Below are 20,529 nucleotides of genomic sequence, written 5' to 3' on the forward strand. Positions count from 1 at the left end.
AATTCCTCCATTCAGCACCTACATTTGGTTCACCACCATCAAACACTCATCCTAAAATCAACATTCACTCACCTCCTCTCTCAAAGACAACTACACTCACAACATAGTCCATTCTCACTCATAATCACTAGTAAAACTCGTCCTGCATTATCATCCATAACCCACAACAACAACAAAAACTGAATTAAATTGGAGGCATAATCATCCATAACCCACAACAACAACAAAAACTGAATTAAATTGGAGGCATAGGGGCTCCACCGATGTTGGCAACATCTCTGGTTGCGAACGAAGAAGCCATCCGTGGTGAGGATGTGTGGGCGAAAAGAGATCAAAGAGAAAAAGAGGAACTCGTGTTAATGGAGACAATCACCAGCGCCAGTGTCGTGACAGCGATGACCCGATGGCGAGCATGTTAGGAATCCAAGTGTGAGTCTAAGTCCCACATTGACCAGAAATGAGAAAGTAAAGCACTATATAAGAATAAAGACCCATAAACCCATTGCCTTAAGGTTTTGGGTTGAGAGTGTTGTTCTCCCCAGTGAAACCCCATCTGTAAAACCTGACAAGCGGTATGGCAAGAGTCCCAGGTAAGGGTTCTAGATAAGCGTGTCCCGTTAAGAAGAACGACGGTACAGAAAAGGACAATAAGTTATTTTGAATGTTTGAAACGTCAAATAAATTAATAAAATTAAGTTAAAAAAATTAAATCTATATATTTATAATATTTATAGAAATGAATGATTACATTGATCTAAAAATTTAAAGAGAAACTAATTTTAATTTTGAAATAAATAAAAAAGATATTTAATTCAATAAAATATAACTATAGGATATCTAACCCAGGTATCCCAGCTTCCATGTAAGTTTAAACAACAACAAAAAAACTAATAAAATTCGTAATTTGAAGCACATTTTTCATAAAGGTTTATTTTGTAAATTTTGGTTCTCATTCTGTGTGTAAAACTTAGTATTAAAATATATTTTTAAAGAAGTATTTGAAAAGTTAAAGAGATTTCAATATTGCTAATCAGTGATATTGCTTACTTTAACACAAATAATACTTAAAACAGTTTTGTAATATTATTGAAATATTATTTATTGAAGACATTTGTTATTTATACGTCTAAATATTATTTGTAGTAATTACAAAACAATAAAAGAAGACTTAAATATGGTCAAAGGCCTTTTCGGTAAAAAAAATTGGACAATTATTAATAATTTTGTGTGTTACCGTGCATTTTTTTCAAAATGATAATTTTTGTGTGTAAAGCTTTTATATATATATATATATATATATATATATATATAAATATATTATGCTAATCAATTTACATATAGGGTTAAGGGTTGAGTTACTAAGCCTTTTAATAAAAAATAAAAAAATCATAAGAGATATAAATTTGACACCAAATTTGATTGCATCATTTGTTGTGTTATGTGGATGTCATATATTACTTTGGAATTTAAATACAGTGTAGTTTTTTGAAGTTGGCGCTTTTCAATTTTACTGAAGACAAAATCCGAACCCTAGACTAAGCATCTACGCACACTTTCCTTCATACTGATACTGATCACTATCCAATCATGCCCAGCTTCTTCCTCCTTCACTTGACTTACTGATTATGCATAAAAGTGAATACAACATCATCACTGTTGTTAAGTTGCAGAATCAGCTAAGCATTTTGTCAAACAGAAAGCAGGCGAAGATAATCAATGAGTGGGGTATTGAAACAGCCGGGTGCATTTGCAATTACGCCGCACAAAGTATCTCTCTGCATACTCCTTAAGATCTATGCTCCACCCGCACAGATATCGATTCCCTTCCCTTTCGCTTCTGTTGCTCAGCACAATCGTCTGGGCATGTTCTTGTTGGCCCTCACCAAGGTCACCACCACCTTTTTCTTTACTTCCCGCTGAAACAGTTTGCTTTTCTATTAATTTTGTCATTTCCAGTATAATTTGAATCTGAGTTTATCGCACTCTGGGATGATTATTTATGTTAAATTTTGATACTTAACTTTGTGCCTTGTCTGTCCTTTATGAGGGTCTGATTAGTTAAATCTTGTGTTAAAGTTATCTCATGCCAGCTTCTCCAAAATTTGACTTCTAATTTATGCATAAATTAATTTGTTGAAATTCACTAATGTTAGCTTTTTCAAAATTTGATTTTCAACTTATATCTAAGCTAAGTTTATGGAGAAACTTATTTGTTTTTATATATATTTTCTTCTCATATGAATGCTTATAAATAAAGAGGTTTATCTAAACATGTCCTGTCCAAACAGAATTGTGCTTACTTCTTACTGTGTCGTTTAGAATTAATCTTGCACCTTGTTGTCTTGTTGATGGCTTGAATTAAAATGGCCTTTTCAATATAATTGATTCTTTTGATTTTTGTTTTAATCCAGTTTTGCATCACACATTTTCTTCATGCTGGTTAAAGATTTTATTTATGCTTCTGCTGTGTTGAAAATGTTGTTGATAATGCAGTCATGTGATGATATCTTGGAGCCTAAATTGGATGAACTAGTCCATCAATTGAGAATGATGAGTCAAAATTGGGAGGCTTCCTGGGTTATTGATCAGTTGATGAGTAGACTTTCGTCCCTGTCGTCTCCGGATGATTTGTTCAATTTTTTTAGTGATATAAGAGGTGAGTTTATCAACTTTAATATGGTTAGCCCTTAACCATATTTTCTATATGTTTGCTCTGCTTTTGCTTCTTTTTTTTTTTCTTCTTTATTTGACATGCAAGTCGCAGCAAATTTTATTATTACATTAGACCAATTTTACATATTTACTGATATTAAAATGTGGTTCAGGAATACTGGGGGGTTCTGATTCAGGTGCTGTTGAAGATGACCAGGTTATTCTGGACATGAACAGTAACTTGGGGATATTTCTTCGGCGTTGTGTACTTGCTTTTAACTTATTATCGTTTGAGGTATAACGTTTTCCAGCATTCTTAACATGGTTTATTTTGATGATTGTTTGAATTGATCTCTATCCATGTCAATGGAAAGTGGGAGGAGGTGAAGTTGTTTTTCTCTGAAGCTTCATGTAATGCTTGGTGCTTCCGACAAAGTTTTGCTTTCTAAATGTTGCATTTGAATGAGTTTACATTGATATTACTAAACTTCAAAGAATGGGACTCGTCACTGATATCTTTTGTTTTCATGATGATCAAGTATCTATTAGGAGTTTAATATACTACTTTGACTCTGATTAAGTTTTTTTTTTGTTTTTTTTTTTTTAATTTAAACACAATTTGGAGTCTATAGTGAAAATATTTATTGCTTAGTTTATGTGAGTAATTTTCACATTTCTTCTTTAGAATGGAACTTCTCCACCTTATATAACCTCTAATTTCAATGTCTAGGGTCTATCCCATCTCTTGACAAACCTTGGGATCTATTGTAAAGAAGAACTCTCAAATTGTCCTTCCTATGAAGAACACAGTGTAGATGATTGTAGTAGTAATCTGGAGACATATTCAGAATATGAGAACATGGACCTGGAGAACTTTGTCTATGAAAAGGTTTCAGAGGAAATTGAAGCAAGAAAGGAGGCTAGTGGAGTTGTTCCATTTCATCTTCATGCACCCAAGACTCTTCTGAGTTTAGTTGACGGTATAATAACTTCACTGGGCTGCTACTTTAGTGCATTCTGTTGTTTGGGAAGCACTTGACAAATATAGACCAGGAATTTACCAAATAACCAAATTCCACTTTTTTGTTTTATTCTTCACTTCTTTGAGCTTCTCTACTTATGCTTTTGCTTTTGAAAACAATGTTTGATACAATGAGATAATGGTGGAACAGATATTGATGTGCCTGCTGATTCAGTATCCAAAGAGACTGAGAAAGTTAGAGTAGTCAGTTCTTTTGGGGACTCTTCAAGTAATATTCTGCGAGATGTTGATCAGAGTGGTGCAGTATTTCTGCGGACAAACTGGCAGGTACAAGGGTACTTACAGGAGCAAGCTGATACCATTGAAAAGTAAATAACTTGTAATCCTAAAACTTTCTTGATTTTCTAGTTTCAAAAGAACTTGTTGTTACAATGCATAGCATTTGTATTAACTTTCAAGTCGTATTCATTCCATTCAGGAATGGTAATGCTGTATCTTACAATGGACTTGAGACTATTCTACAGCAGCTACAAAAATTGGCACCTGAACTGCATCGGGTAAGTTAATTTTATTAGCTTCTTTAGTTCTATTTCTTATCTATTTATTTCATTAAGTTTGCCATGATTTTGTGTTTCACATCAATCCAGGTTCACTTTTTGAGCTACCTGAATGGTCTTTCTCATGATGATTATCTTTCTGCTTTGGAGAATCTTCATTGTTATTTTGATTACAGGTAATTGAACAGTTGTTTCTTTATTTCATCTCTGTGATAACATTGATCTATGTTTGGGTTCATTTGTTGAGTAATTAGATATAAAGCAAGCGGGAAGTTGGTATCATTGATTTGTTCTTGTTCACCATCAATGGATGTTCATTGCGACCTCAATAATTACAATTGACTCACCCAAAAAAATCATTTGCACCATTATCCTGTTACTATTTTTATTCTGTACTTGTGTGTTACTGAAGAAGCAATACAAAATGTATTTAAAAAGTAAATTGTTTCCAAGGAAGTAAATTGACTTGCTATTAAATGGTGCTCTTCCACGTGTTTGGTTTATTAATACTTCCAATCCTGAATTTCTTGACATAGATGATTGTCAAAATTTAGAATCTCAACATATGCAATTGTAAACATTTTCACGTCCTTCATCAATACTTTTGTCTTCTGTTATGAATTATAGATTTATACCTATATTTGTCCCTCGGACATATTATTGGAGAATCTACATCAATTAAATATAACGTTAAATTATAGTATATAAGTGAATCTAAATTTTATTTTATAACTAGGTTTTGTGAGGTTGAGTTAGGTTTGAAATTCATTTTTTAAGATACTATGACAACCTATACTAACAAGGTTTATTGGGCTATCTTGTCACTTTTTATCAAACTGCTATTAGATCACCCAAAAATATCTAATCTTATATGCTTGAGATGTTCACACTTTGGCTTGGAGGGGTGTGATCCCACAATAACTAGAAATATGACTAAATTATAGCTTTTTTTATCAGCATTGACTAAATTATAGTATACATAAGTTGGCATAAACCTCACCTTACAAGTCAGTTTTGTGATGTTGAGTTAAGCTTTGAAGTCCACTTTCTTAGAAATATCCCCAAGTATTGAGTGTCTTTTTAGCCAATAGAAAGGATTGAGGAGTGTTATCCCTTGCAACTGAACTTATCTTTTATTTGTTGGACAAAAGTGCAGGGACTGAAGGATTTGATTTTGTTCCTTCAGTTGCTGGCAATGGCTTTGGAAGATATGAAATCGGTTTATTATGTTTGGGGATGATGCAGTTTCACTTTGGGCATCCAAAGATGGCATTAGAGGTAATTTTTTGGGTATTTTGATCTTATAAATGCTGGATTTCTACCTTTTTCTAGTCCTCAAGGCTTCTATTATTTGTATTCTGTTGTACTCAGATAGCTTTTAAGCCATTATAATTGTTCTACTATGCATTATTCTTTAGTGCGACCCTTATATTGGTTGTTATGTTTAGGTCTTGACGGAGGCAGTTCGTGTTTCTCAACAGGTAATCATATACAAATAACTTTTATTTATCCAATAAAAATCCCAATTTGTATTCACCAATTATAAGTAAAACCGAAGCGGACAGCAAATGTTGCCTATGTATGCTATGCTGCTACATGTAGGACATGGCAAAATAAATGTTTTTGATAAATATTGCCATTTGAACTTAAATATTTATTCCTGATATATTAGTCATACATGTGATGTGAAGACTGACAACATTCATTTATGCAGCAAAGTAATGATACCTGTCTTGCATATACTTTAGCAGCTATTTCAAACTTGTTGTTTGAAAATGGTATCTCAAGTACAGCTGGGACACTGGGATCATCATACTCACCTTTTACAAGTATAGGTGTTTCACTCTCTGTTCAACAACAATTGTTTGTTCTCTTGAGAGGTTCTTTAAAGAGAGCTGAAAGTTTAAAGTTAAAGCGGTTAGTGGCTTCCAATCATCTGGCAATGGCCAAATTTGATCTCACGGTATTGAAAATTTCTACCTTATTCAATTATTTATTCTGCTCGGGGATTGTTTTATGAAGCTGTACTTACATATAGCATGTATTTCGAATTTGAATCCCAAGCATAATGTAAAATTTTATTGTGTCTTTAGCTTCTTAAAATATTCAAACCTTAAATATATTTATCTGTTTAGTATACGAATATAGGAGAGACACTGCAGAATTGTGCAAATTATGGACAATAAAGTTCATGAGTTACACTGTTGAACTAAGAAAGAGTTATCAAGTGTTGATTGAGATGAGTCAGTGTTTGAGTTTATGCCAGAGAGGTCAACTTCAAAAGCTTTATGTCTACAGCAGGGTGTGATGTATCTATGAGAAGGAAACTAAAGATTCTTGTAGTCTTCATTGAGATAGATTAAGTATAGGCTAGGATGGCACTCAAAGTCTTAAGGAAGGCTTTCAGGAAGGATTTACTTTGAGTCCATATAAATGTTATTCAGATTAGATTGTAATACAGCTTTGTATGTTGTACTGGACTTTCCTTTGGAATCTGTTTCGTTGGCTATTTAGATTGAAATTCGCTTACAATTTGGTCATGATACATACACTTAAAACTATAGCATCAATTTGCACCCTACCCAGCAAAAAGGCATTTGTTGAGATGGGAAAATTTGTCTCTCCCTTAAAGAATTGAGTCCCTAAATCTGTCATTTGATTCATGTCTTTGGTATGGACTTCCCATTTTATTTTCTCTAGTCTCAGAACATGCCACTGTTGCTGTTTCTATTGCTATTGTGTTTTGTAAAAAAAAAAATTGAGAAACTGATAATTGGAACGAAAGAGAGTTTTCTATTACTAATTTTATTGAATCTCTAGCAGAAATATTTGAAGCAGTCTCTGTAACTGCCTTTAATAGAACATAACTCTATAACTAACTATAGCGGACATAACTAACTACAACTAGAACAATTAATTACAGCCGGCAAAACCAGTGTTTCAGCTTCTGTTGTTGGTTATGCCAGCTGTATTTAGTTATTCTAGCTGTCTTTTCTATTACAGAAACTACTTTACACTCTTTACTAGAAATACTTAAGCTCTATTGAGAGATTTAAGAAAATCAATAACAGAAAACTTTCTTTGCTTTTAGTTCTCAGTTTCTCTTAGTTCTCCATGTATTATGTTCAGAACACAGCTTTGAGCAATTTGGGTTGCAAATAAATGTGGTATTCAAGTGTGATAGGGCAGTCTTTTCATTATTACACATCATTTTTTTACTTTAGTATTGGATGTTGTTACTATGCACATTAAATAACTAGTGCCTTAGTTTATGCCTTTTAAAGTATACAATTAATATTTGTTTATTTAAGCTATTTCAAACTCTCCTAACTTAAAGTAGATCTTAAGTCCCTGTTAGTGGGTACTGAAATACTGCAACTTTTTTACATCATGTAGTTTCTTGATTGCAGCATGTTCAGCGGCCTTTGCTATCATTTGGTCCAAAAACTAACATGAAGCTCAGTACTTGCCCAGTTAATGTTTGCAAGGTTAAAATCTTTGTAACTATTCTTTTGTTGGTGACAGTTGTAGCACATGATAATCAAATTCTTAGTTTATTTGTTATATGAATGGCAGGAAATTCGGTTGAGCTCTCAGCTGATTAGTGATTTTAGCTATGAGAGTTCAGCAATGACAATTGACGGTGCCTTTAGTACAGCTTGGCTTAGGAATTTACAAAAGCCGACGGGTTCTTTGGTTTTGTGTCAAGAGATTGGATCTGGCAGCAGCTCTAATGTTTCCCAATTCATTGCACAACCAACCTCAATTCCTGGATCTGTTCTGCAAATTTTGGGTTCATCTTATATACTCCGTGCAACTGCCTGGGAGTTATATGGCAGGTAAAGTTGCTATTTGTGTTCAGATATGTTTATATAAACTAAGGTTGGACTAATTATGGTTCTATCTTTTTTGGGGAAATTGACTACTGACAGTATATAAATGATCAAGGTTCCATTTAATCCATATATCAATTATCTATTATGGTGAAGCCTTCAATGTCAGTGATATGTGGCACCACAGACTATTCCTTCCATTTGATAGATAAGAAGAGTTATTGGTGAAGACTTACTGGCTATACTAGGCATAACAATTGTTGGGAAAGGTGGGAAAGATTATGTTAAGACTTAACCAAAAGAGAGGAGAGTCCAACTCAAAAGACTAGTTCATTAGGTTGGAGAAACTCAAGGCTTAAGTACCAAATTAAGTAGCTCATCCTACTCAATTTGGGACTCATCCTAACATTGTCATCCCCTTTAATGCTTGGTTTGCTTCCATTGTTGTCTTATAGATGTGGATGGAACTGAGAGGATTAGAGATGATGATGGTGGTTCGCTTGAGCTAATTTTGAGTGATTTGTGATGAAAGTTTTCTGGATCCGATTGCATATTGTTTCTCCGGTTTGGTTGTGAGAAATGTGGAGAAAACCACATTGAGTTATGGTTTGTAGGTGAAGATGTAAGATTATCAATTATGTTGTTAAAATAATGGTGTTTTGAAGTGTTTTTAGTAAACGTAGTCAATTATGGGGCACTTAATCGATTATGAACCACCCTAATCAATATGGATGTTTATTTTAGTTTTTTCTATAGTTATGTTAAAAAATAATAAACAAAATTACTAATAACAAATAAAACCATCTTAATCTCCACTCTCTTCTAACTCATCAAAACAACCTTACTTCCCATTCTAATTGTCTTTCCATTTTTCTTTTATTTTCCACTCCCTCATTCTCTTTCACACCATCCAAATGAAGTGTAAGAGCTTACATCTAAGGCGGCTTCACTCTATTGACAACTTCACTCACCTACTAGTATTCAGTTTGCACCTTGTTTCAGTTTATAAGTAGCCATTTTTGTAGGTCAACAATCTATAAAAACACCAATTGTTAGAAGTTAAGCACAAGAGGAGAACCCAATCCGAAATATTAGTCCATTAGGTGGGAGGACCTCAGGTCTTAAGTATCACATCAATTAGCTTATTTTAGCTATGTGGGATTCCTAACCAAGTATTAGTGGGTCACATTGGTTGAATGGAAAAATTTAAGTATTCATGGGTTGACATAGAAGGTTCAAAACAATAAATTTCTACATTAAAGGAACTAATACAAATATTGGAAAAATGTCACGCAATCACATTCTCTGAAAAGAGGAGATAACTGGTTTTTATGGGGCATTTATGTATGGGTTAGTACAACTGTACAGGTGTAGTAATGAATGCAAAGAATTAACAGCAATCATGGTCTGACTAAATGGATTTTTGGATAAGATAGATATTGTCCTTGCAGTCTCCCTTCTCTTGCGACTATTAATCTTTGGTTGACTCTACTAAGTCAGAGACCCTGATGATTTACTTTCTCGCTACCCACGAAAAAAATTTAATGGTACTATGCCATTCTTCTTAGTCCTTCATGTTAAGCTTGAGAAATGACTATTTTTCCATTATATAAAGCTAAAGAGCAAAACTGGAAGGTTACCCACTTTAATTGAAGACAAATACTCAGAGAGAGAGAGAGGGAGACAAGGCACATACAAACATAGTCTCTATACTATGTTATATTCTGAAAAAAGAAATAGTTATTGCTAGTCATTAGTAAAAGTGAAGGTGTAGTTGCTATCAAGGTCTTTCTTACCAAACAGGCAGAAATAAATTATCAGTCAATACTTTTGATTCTGGGATTTAATGAGGTGAACTATAGTTTTCAAGCTCAGCTAGATAAATCAAAATGGGTGCACTAATTTCCATCTCGACCAAAATTCCTTAAGTCCTGATTATATTGTAGCAGTTACGGTTATAAATAAAATAAAGCAGAATGCTTGCTTTGTGTTGACAGTTTTTATATGTTTTTCTTTTAATCTATTTTCATCACTTAGGATCATTAAAGATATAAGTCTAGCTTCACATACATATAATACTATTTTTTGTAATAGATTGAAAGCTTGTTCTATGTATTTTACAATCTGATTTTTGTTTTCAATTGTTCTTAGCTCACCGCTGTCTCGAATTAATGTGCTAGTACATGCAACTTGCTTTGCTGATGCATCAAGGTAGCTTCTGAGCTGAACATGTTAAAGAGATTAAATTCCAAGTTGCTATTTTGTATCACCTTTGTTTATTATGAAAAACAACTGTATAATCTCCATTTTGTTAATTTTTTGTTTAATTATCCTTGTTGGTTTCACCAGCTCATCAGATGCAGCATTAGCATATGTAAAGCTTATTCAACATTTGGCTGTATTTAAAGGATACAAAGGTTAGATTGGTTGCAAACAATTGAGTGGAATTCCGCCAAATTTTTTTTTCTTTCTAAATATTGTATGTAATTGTTAAACACATTTGCATTTGTCTTATTATCTTGTTTTTGTTCTTTTGCTAATAGTTTGTAAGTTGCTAGTGTAATTCTTTTTTTTGAAAAAACAAATGTGATAAATTCAACTCAATGGAAATTATTTGCAGTGCAAATTGCCTTTTGTTAGTACAGAGTTGTCTTTTTCTTTCTTCATCAGATGTAGAATGTTCACTATCACCCATTTTAGCTCCTTCTCTTACCTTTCATCCTTATTGTTTCCGACATCCTTCTTTGTCTGTCTGTAGAGGCCTTTTCCGCCCTTAAAATAGCAGAAGAGAAGTTTCTGTCTGTCTCAAAATCTCAAATCTTACTGCTGAAGTTGCAGCTGCTTCATGAACATGCTTTACATCGGTAAGTGGCCTGGTTCATTTGTTGTATTGAGAATCTTTAAATATTAGCTTCTGAGATTTCTGCACAGTTAATAACTTATTGGGCATCATGTAGCGGAAAATTAAAGCTAGCCCAGAAACTGTGTGATGAACTTGGTGTTTTGGCATCACGAGTTACTGGTGTAGATATGGAGTTAAAAACAGAAGCAAGCCTTCGCCATGCTCGTACATTACTTGCGGCAAATCAATTCAGAGAGGTTTTTCTATTATTGAATTTGCTAAAATCAACCAAATACATAAAATTAATCACGTTATTCACAGTTTGTTGTGAATTTATATTTCATGTTAATTTTATTAACTCTGTACAGACTGTTTTTAATTTTCATACAATGATATTTAGGCAGCTGTTGTGGCACACTCTCTCTTCTGCATGTGCTACAAATACAATCTTCAAGTTGAGAATGCTTCAGTTCTTCTTTTACTTGCTGAGATTCACAAGGTATGTTATCATATTTTCTGACAGATGTGTTAGTGCCTGTAGTCCGGATAAACTATCAAGCACTACTGATATGATATTGTTGAAAATTAAGGAAATAAATTAAAATGAAGATATTTGATATATGGAAATCAATCAGAATTGATGTGGTCTGATTTACCAGAAATCAGGGAATGCAGTTCTCGGTCTTCCATATGCTTTAGCAAGCCTGTCATTTTGCCTCTCATTTAACTTGGATCTTCTAAAAGCCTCAGCTACTCTCACTCTTGCTGAGCTTTGGCTCTCTCTTGGATCAAGTCATGCAACAAGGGCTCTAAACCTTATCCATGGAGCATTCCCAATGATTCTTGGTCATGGTGGTTTGGAGCTCCGCTCACGTGCCTATATTGTTGAAGCCAAATGCTATCTATGTGATTCGAACTTCAATGGTATGTAACTATAGATTGTTGATGTTAGACTATGCTTGTCACGTTTGCTGTCTACATATAGGTAAAACATGTGCCGTTTTTGCAAGTATTTCAATAATAGCCGAATTTCTGATTCTGTAAATGATAGCAATCAAATATGGGCAAAATTGTTCAAGAACTTTTTAACATAGTTTGTCAAATGGATTGAGCATGTTTAACTTATGTGAGAGTTCTGACAAACATTGAAGTTCTTTCTCTGGCTGAGTCATTGGAAGTTGGGTAAGGAAGAGTTTTGGCAATTTGGAGATGATGATCGAATGCTTGTTGAGAAGATATCATGTGTATTTAAGATATCTACAAATTTAAATTTAAAATTTAAGGGAGAAAGGATGAACTTATAATATAGTTAGAGAATCAGTGTGACTCTGTTTTGGCCTGTTAAGTGTAAACAGTAAACTCCAGTGGGGCTGTTTTTGAGAATCTGGAATCAAGAGACGTAAGGTTTGTATCACATTTTGAAATCATCTCAGGTTGTTTTCGCAGATTGCTTTGTGTTGAATTCAAAATACCTATTTAATATGTTGCATACTCTGCAATAAAATTATGGAAGTATAAGTTTGGAAAATTCTGGTTTTTCATTTTCTTACAAGGTTTTGTATGTAAGATATGTTTATGTTTGTGATTTTTTTGTTCTCATAATTCCCAAATTTTCGTCTGTTGCCAGAATGTTTAATACTTTTTTTGAGGGGTTGGTCCCTTTTCTATCCTCATGTTGGAGCTTTAACTAAATTTACTAATTTTGAATTTTTCAGTCTTCGAAGATTATGAGGTCGTGATAGATTCATTGAGACAAGCATCTGAAGAACTTCAACTTTTGGAGGTAAGCGAACTTCCAATCTTGTCTGTAAATGAGAGGTCATGTAAATGAATGTATCTTCACTACATGGTGGAGAGTTGCTTCTCAACATCCAAATCTATTTCGATTGCATTTGAATTAGGATATGATTTTCTTGTTCCCTGCAGTTTCATGAACTGGCAGCTGAAGCTTTCTATCTTAAGGCCATGGTGTATGACAAACTGGGGAAATTAGAAGAAAGGGAGGAAGCTGCAGCTTCATTTCGCAAACATATTTTGGCTATCGGCAATCCTCAGGATGAGGATGATCCTCTTGTGCGTTTTGATTCTTCTTGATACCCAATTTTATATATAAGCTAATTAAATTAAATTATATACGATAGTGATCACTAATCTTCTGTAATGATCATTCAATGTTGTTTATAGCTGTAGTCATTTTGTATCCAATTAGAATCTTGGATGCTAAAGGTGAAAACAACCATAACCAAGACGTATGGCATCGACCTTGGAGATGTTTTGTCTCCTCTTCCCTTTGCAGAGGTGATTCGTGTAATGAACACACCAATTACAATTAGTTGTTACTTTAGTTTATATTGAAGTAAATCATTTGTCCTTGTAAAAAAGTAATATTTTCTTTATTTTTTCCCTCTGATTTAAAACTTTCAATTACCTTACACTAACCTAGAGAACTAACACTTTTAAATTCAGTTCTTAAATTGTTTTACTTGATCACTCTACCCATTTTAAGTTTCGTGTTTTAAGGCACAATCAGTAGCGTGACATTATACGAAATCTCGAAAGTGTTTACATCGAATACCAAAGCCAGTTCTAGCTAAGGATATGCATAATTTACTTTTGATTTTTCAAAAGAGACTTAAAAAGTTTCACGTTTGAATTCTCATCCACCATAGAAACCATTTAGCATAGATGTTAACGCTCGTGTCTTATCTGTTGATCAAATCATAGTAATACAAATATTTTTTCTTCAAAGTAAAGGCATAACTAATGGAGAGAGTTTTATACTCACTTTCACACAATTGGCAAATCAAGTTAGGAATTTGCCATCAGTCAAGAAAAGCCGTATAACACCCATTTGTTTATTGGCTATTTCTGCTAACAACTGACTTTCCTAAATGATGGTAACGTTTCATGTCATGACAATAATAATATAAAATTGTGAAAAAAAAAACCATTTTTTCAAATTTTTTAATTGCCCTTGCCTTTTTTAAATTATGTTGAAGTTTTTATTCATTTTAAGTTTTACATATTTTCATTATGTTTTTAATGTTGCTAATGGAATCACAAGTGTTGATGTGGCATTATAAAAAAATATAAAAAGAAATCCTTTTAGTTTTCATACAAAAATTTGCTTAGTCTATGTTTAATTTTATATGTTTTATTATTTATTAATATGAAGTATTTAACTTAATTTTCATATATACTACATAAAATTTAAAAAGTTTGGGAAAGTCAAAATCTAAAGTCACCACTAAGAATCACCTCTAACAGCATCTGTATCAACTATTATTAGGCATTAATTTCACCAAATTTTAAAATAATATTTTGAAAATAAAAAATAAATTTGTCAAATTATTTTAATTTTAAATTAGACAGTGTAATTTCTAACTACATATAACCAACCATATACAATTTTTAATGTTTTTTTTTTTTAATTTTACAATCTTAATTATTATTTTTTAAATTTAAATAATTATTTATAATAAATAAATGATTTTTTAGTTTTATGATTTTATTAATTTTTTCATTTAAATAATTACTTGAATTATTTAATTTTTTTATCATTTTAATAACTATTCTTAAAAATTTAAATAATTACTTATAATATTTTTTATTTTAATAATTAAAAAACTTATTATATATATATATATATATATATATATATATATATACATGTTCTTTTATTCTTTTAATTTAACTGTTTTAATTATCATTTTTAAATTTAAATATTAAATTTTTAAAAAATAGAAGAATTTAATTAGGATGCTCTACAGGACAAATGTTCGTCTAGTCAAAACAATGCAAGACATCAGTCCTTGATCAACTGTGAGTTCTGTAGAAATAAAAGCTTGGAAGAACATCTAATATATTAGGCTAAAAGAAGCGTGTCTCCATCGTAACCGTACATTTCATCAGCACGATCCTACGATCCTTCCACGTTGATTCAAGTAAGGTATCTGTCTTCATGTCATCTTCATCTTCCTAGCTTCGTCCTCATCCACCTATCTCAGCCATAAACACAATCTCTATGACTATGTTATGTTGTTACAACATGCTACTACACCCTGCACCTGCATCACTCTCCACATCCTCCTCCAACCCCATTCCGCCACGCGTCACTCTCCCCCAACTTCCTCATCCCCTACACAGCACCACCACAAGCCATCACACCTCAAACAAATTTGACCACCATGGGTAACCAAACTGAACTTCAATCAGATTTCAAGCTCGTTGGTTTCAAAAACTTTGTCCGAACCAACCCGAAATCGGACCGCTTCCAGGTGAACCGTTTCCACCACATTGAGTTCTGGTGCACCGACGCCATCAACGCCGCCTCCCGTTTCTCATGGGGACTCGGAATGCCAATCGTCGCAAAATCGGACTTGTCCACCGGAAATCTAATCCATGCCTCCTACCTCCTCCGCTCCGGCGACCTCTCTTTCCTATTTTCCGCTCCTTACTCTCCCTCCATCTCCACCGGTGCCGCCGCCACCGCCGCCATTCCAACCTTCGATGCTGCCGCCTGCCTCTCCTTCGCCGCCAAGCACGGCCTCGGCGTGCGCGCCATCGCGTTGGAAGTCGCCGACGCGGAAGCCGCTTTCAGTGCCAGCGTCGCGCACGGCGCCGAGCCGGTGTCTTCGCCGGCTCTCCTCGAAGGCCGCACTGGCTTCGCTGAGGTGCGGCTCTACGGGGACGTCGTGCTTCGTTACGTCAGCTACAAGGACGCGTCGCACGTGTCCGACACTAATCCCTCGCGGTGGTTCCTACCGGGATTTGAGGCTTCGGCGGCGGGTTTCCGAGAGCTGGACTACGGGATCCGGCGGCTCGACCACGCCGTCGGGAACGTGCCGGAGCTGGCGCCGGCGGTGAGTTACCTGAAAAACTTCACCGGATTCCACGAGTTCGCGGAGTTCACCGCAGAGGACGTGGGAACGAGCGAGAGCGGGTTGAACTCAGTGGTTCTGGCGAACAACTCGGAAACGGTACTACTGCCTCTGAACGAACCGGTTTACGGAACAAAAAGGAGGAGCCAGATTGAAACGTATTTGGAACATAACGAAGGTGCTGGTGTGCAGCACCTTGCGCTTGTTTCTAACGACATTTTCAGGACTCTGAGGGAAATGAGAAAGCGAAGTTTCGTTGGTGGGTTTGAGTTCATGCCTTCTCCTCCTCCAACCTATTATGCCAACCTTCACAAGCGTGCCGGTGACGTCTTGACCGTTGACCAGATTAAGCAGTGTGAGGAGCTTGGGATTCTTGTTGACAGAGACGATCAGGGCACTCTGCTTCAGATTTTCACTAAGCCCGTTGGGGACAGGTTCTTCTTTTTCTCCTTTTTTCTATTTTCATTCTCTGTGCCTATTTTATGCTAGTGCTGCCATAACATGTCCATTAGTTACCGTTTCTTTTGCTCTGATGAAATCTGAAAATAAGCATGGAATGAAATTTAGTAAATAAAAAATAGAGTATTTGTATGTTGATGGGTTGTTGTGTTAAAATGGCAGACCAACTATATTTATAGAGATAATTGAAAGGGTTGGATGCATGGTGGAGGATGAGGAAGGGAAGGTGTACCAGAAGGGCGCGTGTGGAGGTTTTGGTAAAGGCAACTTTTCTGAGCTTTTCAAATCCATTGAAGAATATGAGAAGACTTTGTTAGAAGCTAGAACAACATCCTGATCCTTCTCCTTCTCCTCCTTCTGTAAACTCAAACTCATAATTACTAATAACATGTAAAACTCTTCAAAGTGGTACACTTTTTTCTTACTATTTACTCATAAAAGCTAATAAATTAAACTGTTTCAAACAAATGCCGGGTTCACATGACTCCAAATTCAAATACAGCAAAGTAATGATTCCCGTCTTGCATATAATTTAGCAGCTATTTCAAACTTGTTTGAAAATGGTATCTCAAGTACAGCTGGGACACTGGGATCATCATACTCACCTTTTACAAGTATAAGTGTTCCACTCTCTGTTCAACAACAATTGTTTGTTCTCTCCAGAAGTTCTTTAAAGAGAGGAGAAAGTTTAAAGTGAGGTTCTTTAAAGAGAGGAGAAAGTTTAAAGTTAAAGCGGTTAGTGGCTTCCAATGCTTCCAATCATCTGGCAATGGCCAAATTTGATCTCACGGTAATGAAATCTTCTACCTACTTCAATAATTTATTCTGCTCGGGATTTGTTTTATGAAGCTGTACTTATATATAGCATGTATTTTGAATTTGAATCCCAAGTATTATGTAAAATTTTATTGTCTCTAGCTTCTTAAAATATTCAAACCTCAAATATATTGATCTGTTTAGTATAGGAATATAGGACAGACATAGCAGAATTGTGCAAATTACGGATAATCAAGTTCATGAGTTACACTGTTGAACTAAGAAAGAGTTATGAAGTGTTGATTGAGATGAGACCTGGAACGAAAGAGAGTTTTCTGTTACTAATTTGATTGAATCTCTAGCAGAAATATTTGAAGCCGTCTCTATAACTGCCTTTAATAGAAAGATTGTTAGGATACAGACTATAGCTGGCAGCTAGAATAACTAATCATAGCTGGTAAAACCTTTGTTTCATCTTCTGTTGGTTATGTCAGCTGTAGTTAGCTATCCTAGCTGTCTTTTCTATTACAGAAACTTCTTTACACTCTGTACTAGAAATACTTAAACTCTATTGAGAGATTTAAGAAAATCAATAACAGAAAACTTTCTTCGCTTTCAGTTCTCAGTTTCTCTTAGTTCTTCATGTATTAAGTTCAGAACACAGCTTTGAGCAATTTGGGTTGCAAACAACCACGTTATGAAACTGAACATTCCCAAATTGGTGTATATGTGTACTAGGCACATTGAATAGCTGATGCTTTAGTTTATGCCTTTTAAAGTATACAATTAATATTTGTTTATTTAAGTTATTTCAAGCTCTCCTAACTTAAAGTTGTTGATCTTAAGTCCTGTTAGTAGGATATGTTTGTGTTTGTGAACTTTTTGTTCTCATAGTTCCCACATTTTCGTCTGTTACCGGAAAGTTTAGTGCTTTTTTGGAGGGGTTGGTCCCTTTTCTATCCTCATGTTGGAGCTTTAACTAAATTTACTAATTTTGAATTTTTCAGTCTTCGAAGATTATGAGGTCGTGATAGATTCATTGAAACAAGCATTTGAAGAACTTCAACTTTTGGAGGTAAGCGAACTTCCAATCTTGTCTGTAAATGAGAGGTCATGTAAATGAATGTATCTTCACTACATGGTGGAGAGTTGCTTCTCAACATCCAAATCTATTTCGATTGCATTTGAATTAGGATATGATTTTCTTGTTCCCTGCAGTTTCATGAACTGGCAGCTGAAGCTTTCTATCTTAAGGCCATGGTATATGACAAACTGGGGAAATTAGAAGGGAGGAAGCTACAGCTTCATTTCGCAAAAATATTTTAGCTATCGGCAATCCTCAGGATGAGGATGATCCTCATGTGCGTTTTGATTATTCTTGATAACCAATTTTATATATAAGCTAATTAAATTAAATTATATGGTAGTGATCACTAATCTTCTGTAATGATCATTCAATGTTGTTTATAGCTGTCGTCAGTTTGTTTCCTATTAGAATTTTGGATGCTAAAGGTGAAAACAACCATAACCAAGACCTTGGAGATGTTTTGTCTCCTCTTCCCTTTACAGAGGTGATTCATGACATTATACGAAATATCGAAAGTGTTTACGTTGAATTCCAAAGCCAGTTCTAGCTAAAGATATGCATAACTTTTTGAAAAGAGACTTGAAAAGGTCCCACGTTTGAATTCCGATCCACCATACAAACCATTCAGGATAGATGTTACTGGTCGTATCTTATCTGTTGATCAAATCCTAGTTGGTCTAACATCACCAATGTAGATATATATATATTTTTTTCAGAGTACAGTCTATTAAGCATCACCAATGGAGAGTTTAATACTCACTTTAACACTAATAGCAAATCAAGTTGGAATTTGTAACAGTCAAGAAACGCCGTATAACACCCATTTGTTTATTGGCTGTTTCTGCTAGCATATGACTTTCCTAAATGATGGTAACAATTCATGTCATGACAATAATAATATAAAATTACGAAACTTCTAGTGAGGTTATATATTTCATAAAGGGGTTGGTTATCTTAGTGTGTTTTTAGGCTCTAAATTTTTTATGAGTTTATATATATTGATGGTAATTAAGATATTGTGGTTCTATATATAGGATATTTGATATAATTTTTAATTTAAAATCTTAAGATAATAGATTTATGGGTCTTTTATCTTATATGGTATTTAATTGTCTTTTTTATTTAATGTGAAATTTTAACTCACATTTGAATTATTTTTTCTAATGATTTTTTTTAAGGGTGAGTTTATTTTATTTTTCTCATATGATATATTTCTCATCATGTATATGTGATCATTTTTTTGTTATGATTGTGTTGTTAATTATTTAAATAACTAACATATAGTGACCTTTTCTTGTTATGATTATGTTCTCAGTTATCTCGAATCATTGATTTTGATATAATTTGGTCGATTGTTCGTAAAATTGAAATTTGTCCGGTTTACATTTTGGTCTTGAATTTTTTAAAATAAATAAATATTGTTATTTTACTTGTTAAATTGTTAAGTTATTTTGGTCGATATATTTTTTACTTGTTAAATTGTTAAATGGTGATGTAGTTTGACATCTGATTTGATACAATTAGGTTACTATGAATACTGTATTTATTTATTTTTTATTTTTCTTAAATCAAATTATATAATTTGAAACCAATAATTTCAATTGCGAATCAAAGATTAAAAATATATTTAATTTTTTATTAATTGTCCTTGCCTTTTCTAACATTATGTTGAAGTTTTTATTCATTTCAATTTTTCTTATTTTTCATTCTGCATTATTTATGTCAGATTACAAAATTGCTTTTGAATACAAAGTTATAACATTTTTAACGATGTGTTGCTTCAAGATTTTTCTTTATCGAAGGTTTTTTATGTTGCTAATGGAATCAAAAGAGTGTTGATGTGCCAATATAACTGTATTTTTGTGGCTTTATGAACTAAGGTTATAAAAAAATATAAAAAGAAATTCTTTTAGTTTTCATAAAAAACTTTGCTTCTATAGAATAATTTCATTGATACACTAAAGTGGAAATGTAAAATAGAAGAAAGAGAAAAAAAAAAACTGAAGAAAATATTTTATTATATGGAAGAAGAGAGAAAGATAAAAAGAAAAAAAAGATAATGAAGCAAAGACCAGAATATCATGAAAGAAAAGAGAATGAAAACTCACATCCATCAAAAGGTAAAAAGAAACCCAATAAAGATGAAACTTTCCTCAGTTGACAAAAAATATGAGAAATAAAAATAGTGTTTTACTATGATTCATACTATTGGTTAATGTACGTATGTTTTGTGTTGGGCAGAGTTTAATTTCATTTTTTAATTTAACTGGGTTGAATTACGTTTAATTTGTTTGTTTATCAATCTAATTCAACTCAGCCTAATTATAAATGTGTTGGAGATTGAGTTAAGTAATTCTGAATATATATATATATATATATATATATATATATATATATATATATATATATACATATATATATATATACATATATATATATACATATATACATATATATATATATATATATATATATATACAT

At 33.5% G+C, this 20,529-nt stretch overlaps 2 protein-coding genes across 4 annotated transcripts; both read left to right on the forward strand.

Moving 5' to 3' along the window:
• Positions 1–1,464: 1,464 nt before the first annotated feature.
• LOC114195301 (anaphase-promoting complex subunit) lies at positions 1,465–13,247 on the forward strand. 2 transcript variants are annotated; one of them, XM_028085719.2, is made up of 20 exons: positions 1,472–1,887; positions 2,494–2,656; positions 2,826–2,947; positions 3,383–3,632; positions 3,825–4,002; positions 4,113–4,191; positions 4,282–4,367; positions 5,343–5,469; positions 5,640–5,672; positions 5,906–6,154; positions 7,602–7,679; positions 7,768–8,030; positions 10,176–10,235; positions 10,374–10,441; positions 10,783–10,888; positions 10,982–11,123; positions 11,267–11,365; positions 11,526–11,790; positions 12,582–12,649; positions 12,793–13,247. In XM_028085719.2, exons 1-20 carry the CDS (start codon positions 1,717–1,719, stop codon positions 12,958–12,960), a joined length of 2,775 nt encoding a protein of 924 aa, XP_027941520.1. In that variant the 5' UTR covers positions 1,472–1,716; the 3' UTR covers positions 12,961–13,247. The 2 variants fall into 2 exon arrangements, 1 of the variants encoding a protein (XP_027941520.1); XR_003606467.2 differs by lacking the exon at positions 12,793–13,247 and having other exon boundaries at positions 1,465–1,887; positions 11,533–11,790.
• A 1,546-nt stretch (positions 13,248–14,793) lies between these two features.
• On the forward strand, positions 14,794–18,577 carry LOC114193231 (4-hydroxyphenylpyruvate dioxygenase-like). Of its 2 annotated transcripts, none has more exons than XM_085666042.1 (4): positions 14,794–16,180; positions 16,869–16,995; positions 17,969–18,036; positions 18,180–18,577. In XM_085666042.1, the coding sequence occupies exons 1-2, from the start codon at positions 15,054–15,056 to the stop codon at positions 16,900–16,902; spliced, it is 1,161 nt and encodes a 386-aa protein (XP_085522168.1). In that variant the 5' UTR covers positions 14,794–15,053; the 3' UTR covers positions 16,903–16,995; positions 17,969–18,036; positions 18,180–18,577. The 2 variants fall into 2 exon arrangements, with proteins under 2 accessions (XP_085522168.1, XP_027938753.1); XM_028082952.2 differs by having other exon boundaries at positions 14,819–16,180; positions 16,368–16,995.
• The last annotated feature ends 1,952 nt before the right edge of the window (positions 18,578–20,529 follow it).

Source organism: Vigna unguiculata, chromosome 8 (genome assembly GCF_037176805.1).
Source record: "Vigna unguiculata cultivar grain cowpea cultivar isolate G323 ecotype 2 chromosome 8, ASM3717680v1, whole genome shotgun sequence".
NCBI lineage: Eukaryota > Viridiplantae > Streptophyta > Magnoliopsida > Fabales > Fabaceae > Vigna > Vigna unguiculata.

Coding starts and splice junctions, on each gene's coding strand:
- LOC114193231 (XM_028082952.2), top strand. CDS start 15,054: ATGGGTAACCAAACTGAACTTCAATCAGATTTCAAGCTCGTTGGTTTC. Junction 16,181..16,367: donor ACTAAGCCCGTTGGGGACAG/GTTCTTCTTTTT, acceptor TTAAAATGGCAG/ACCAACTATATTTATAGAGA.
- LOC114195301 (XM_028085719.2), top strand. CDS start 1,717: ATGAGTGGGGTATTGAAACAGCCGGGTGCATTTGCAATTACGCCGCAC. Junction 5,470..5,639: donor ATCCAAAGATGGCATTAGAG/GTAATTTTTTGG, acceptor TGTTATGTTTAG/GTCTTGACGGAGGCAGTTCG. Junction 8,031..10,175: donor GCCTGGGAGTTATATGGCAG/GTAAAGTTGCTA, acceptor AATTGTTCTTAG/CTCACCGCTGTCTCGAATTA.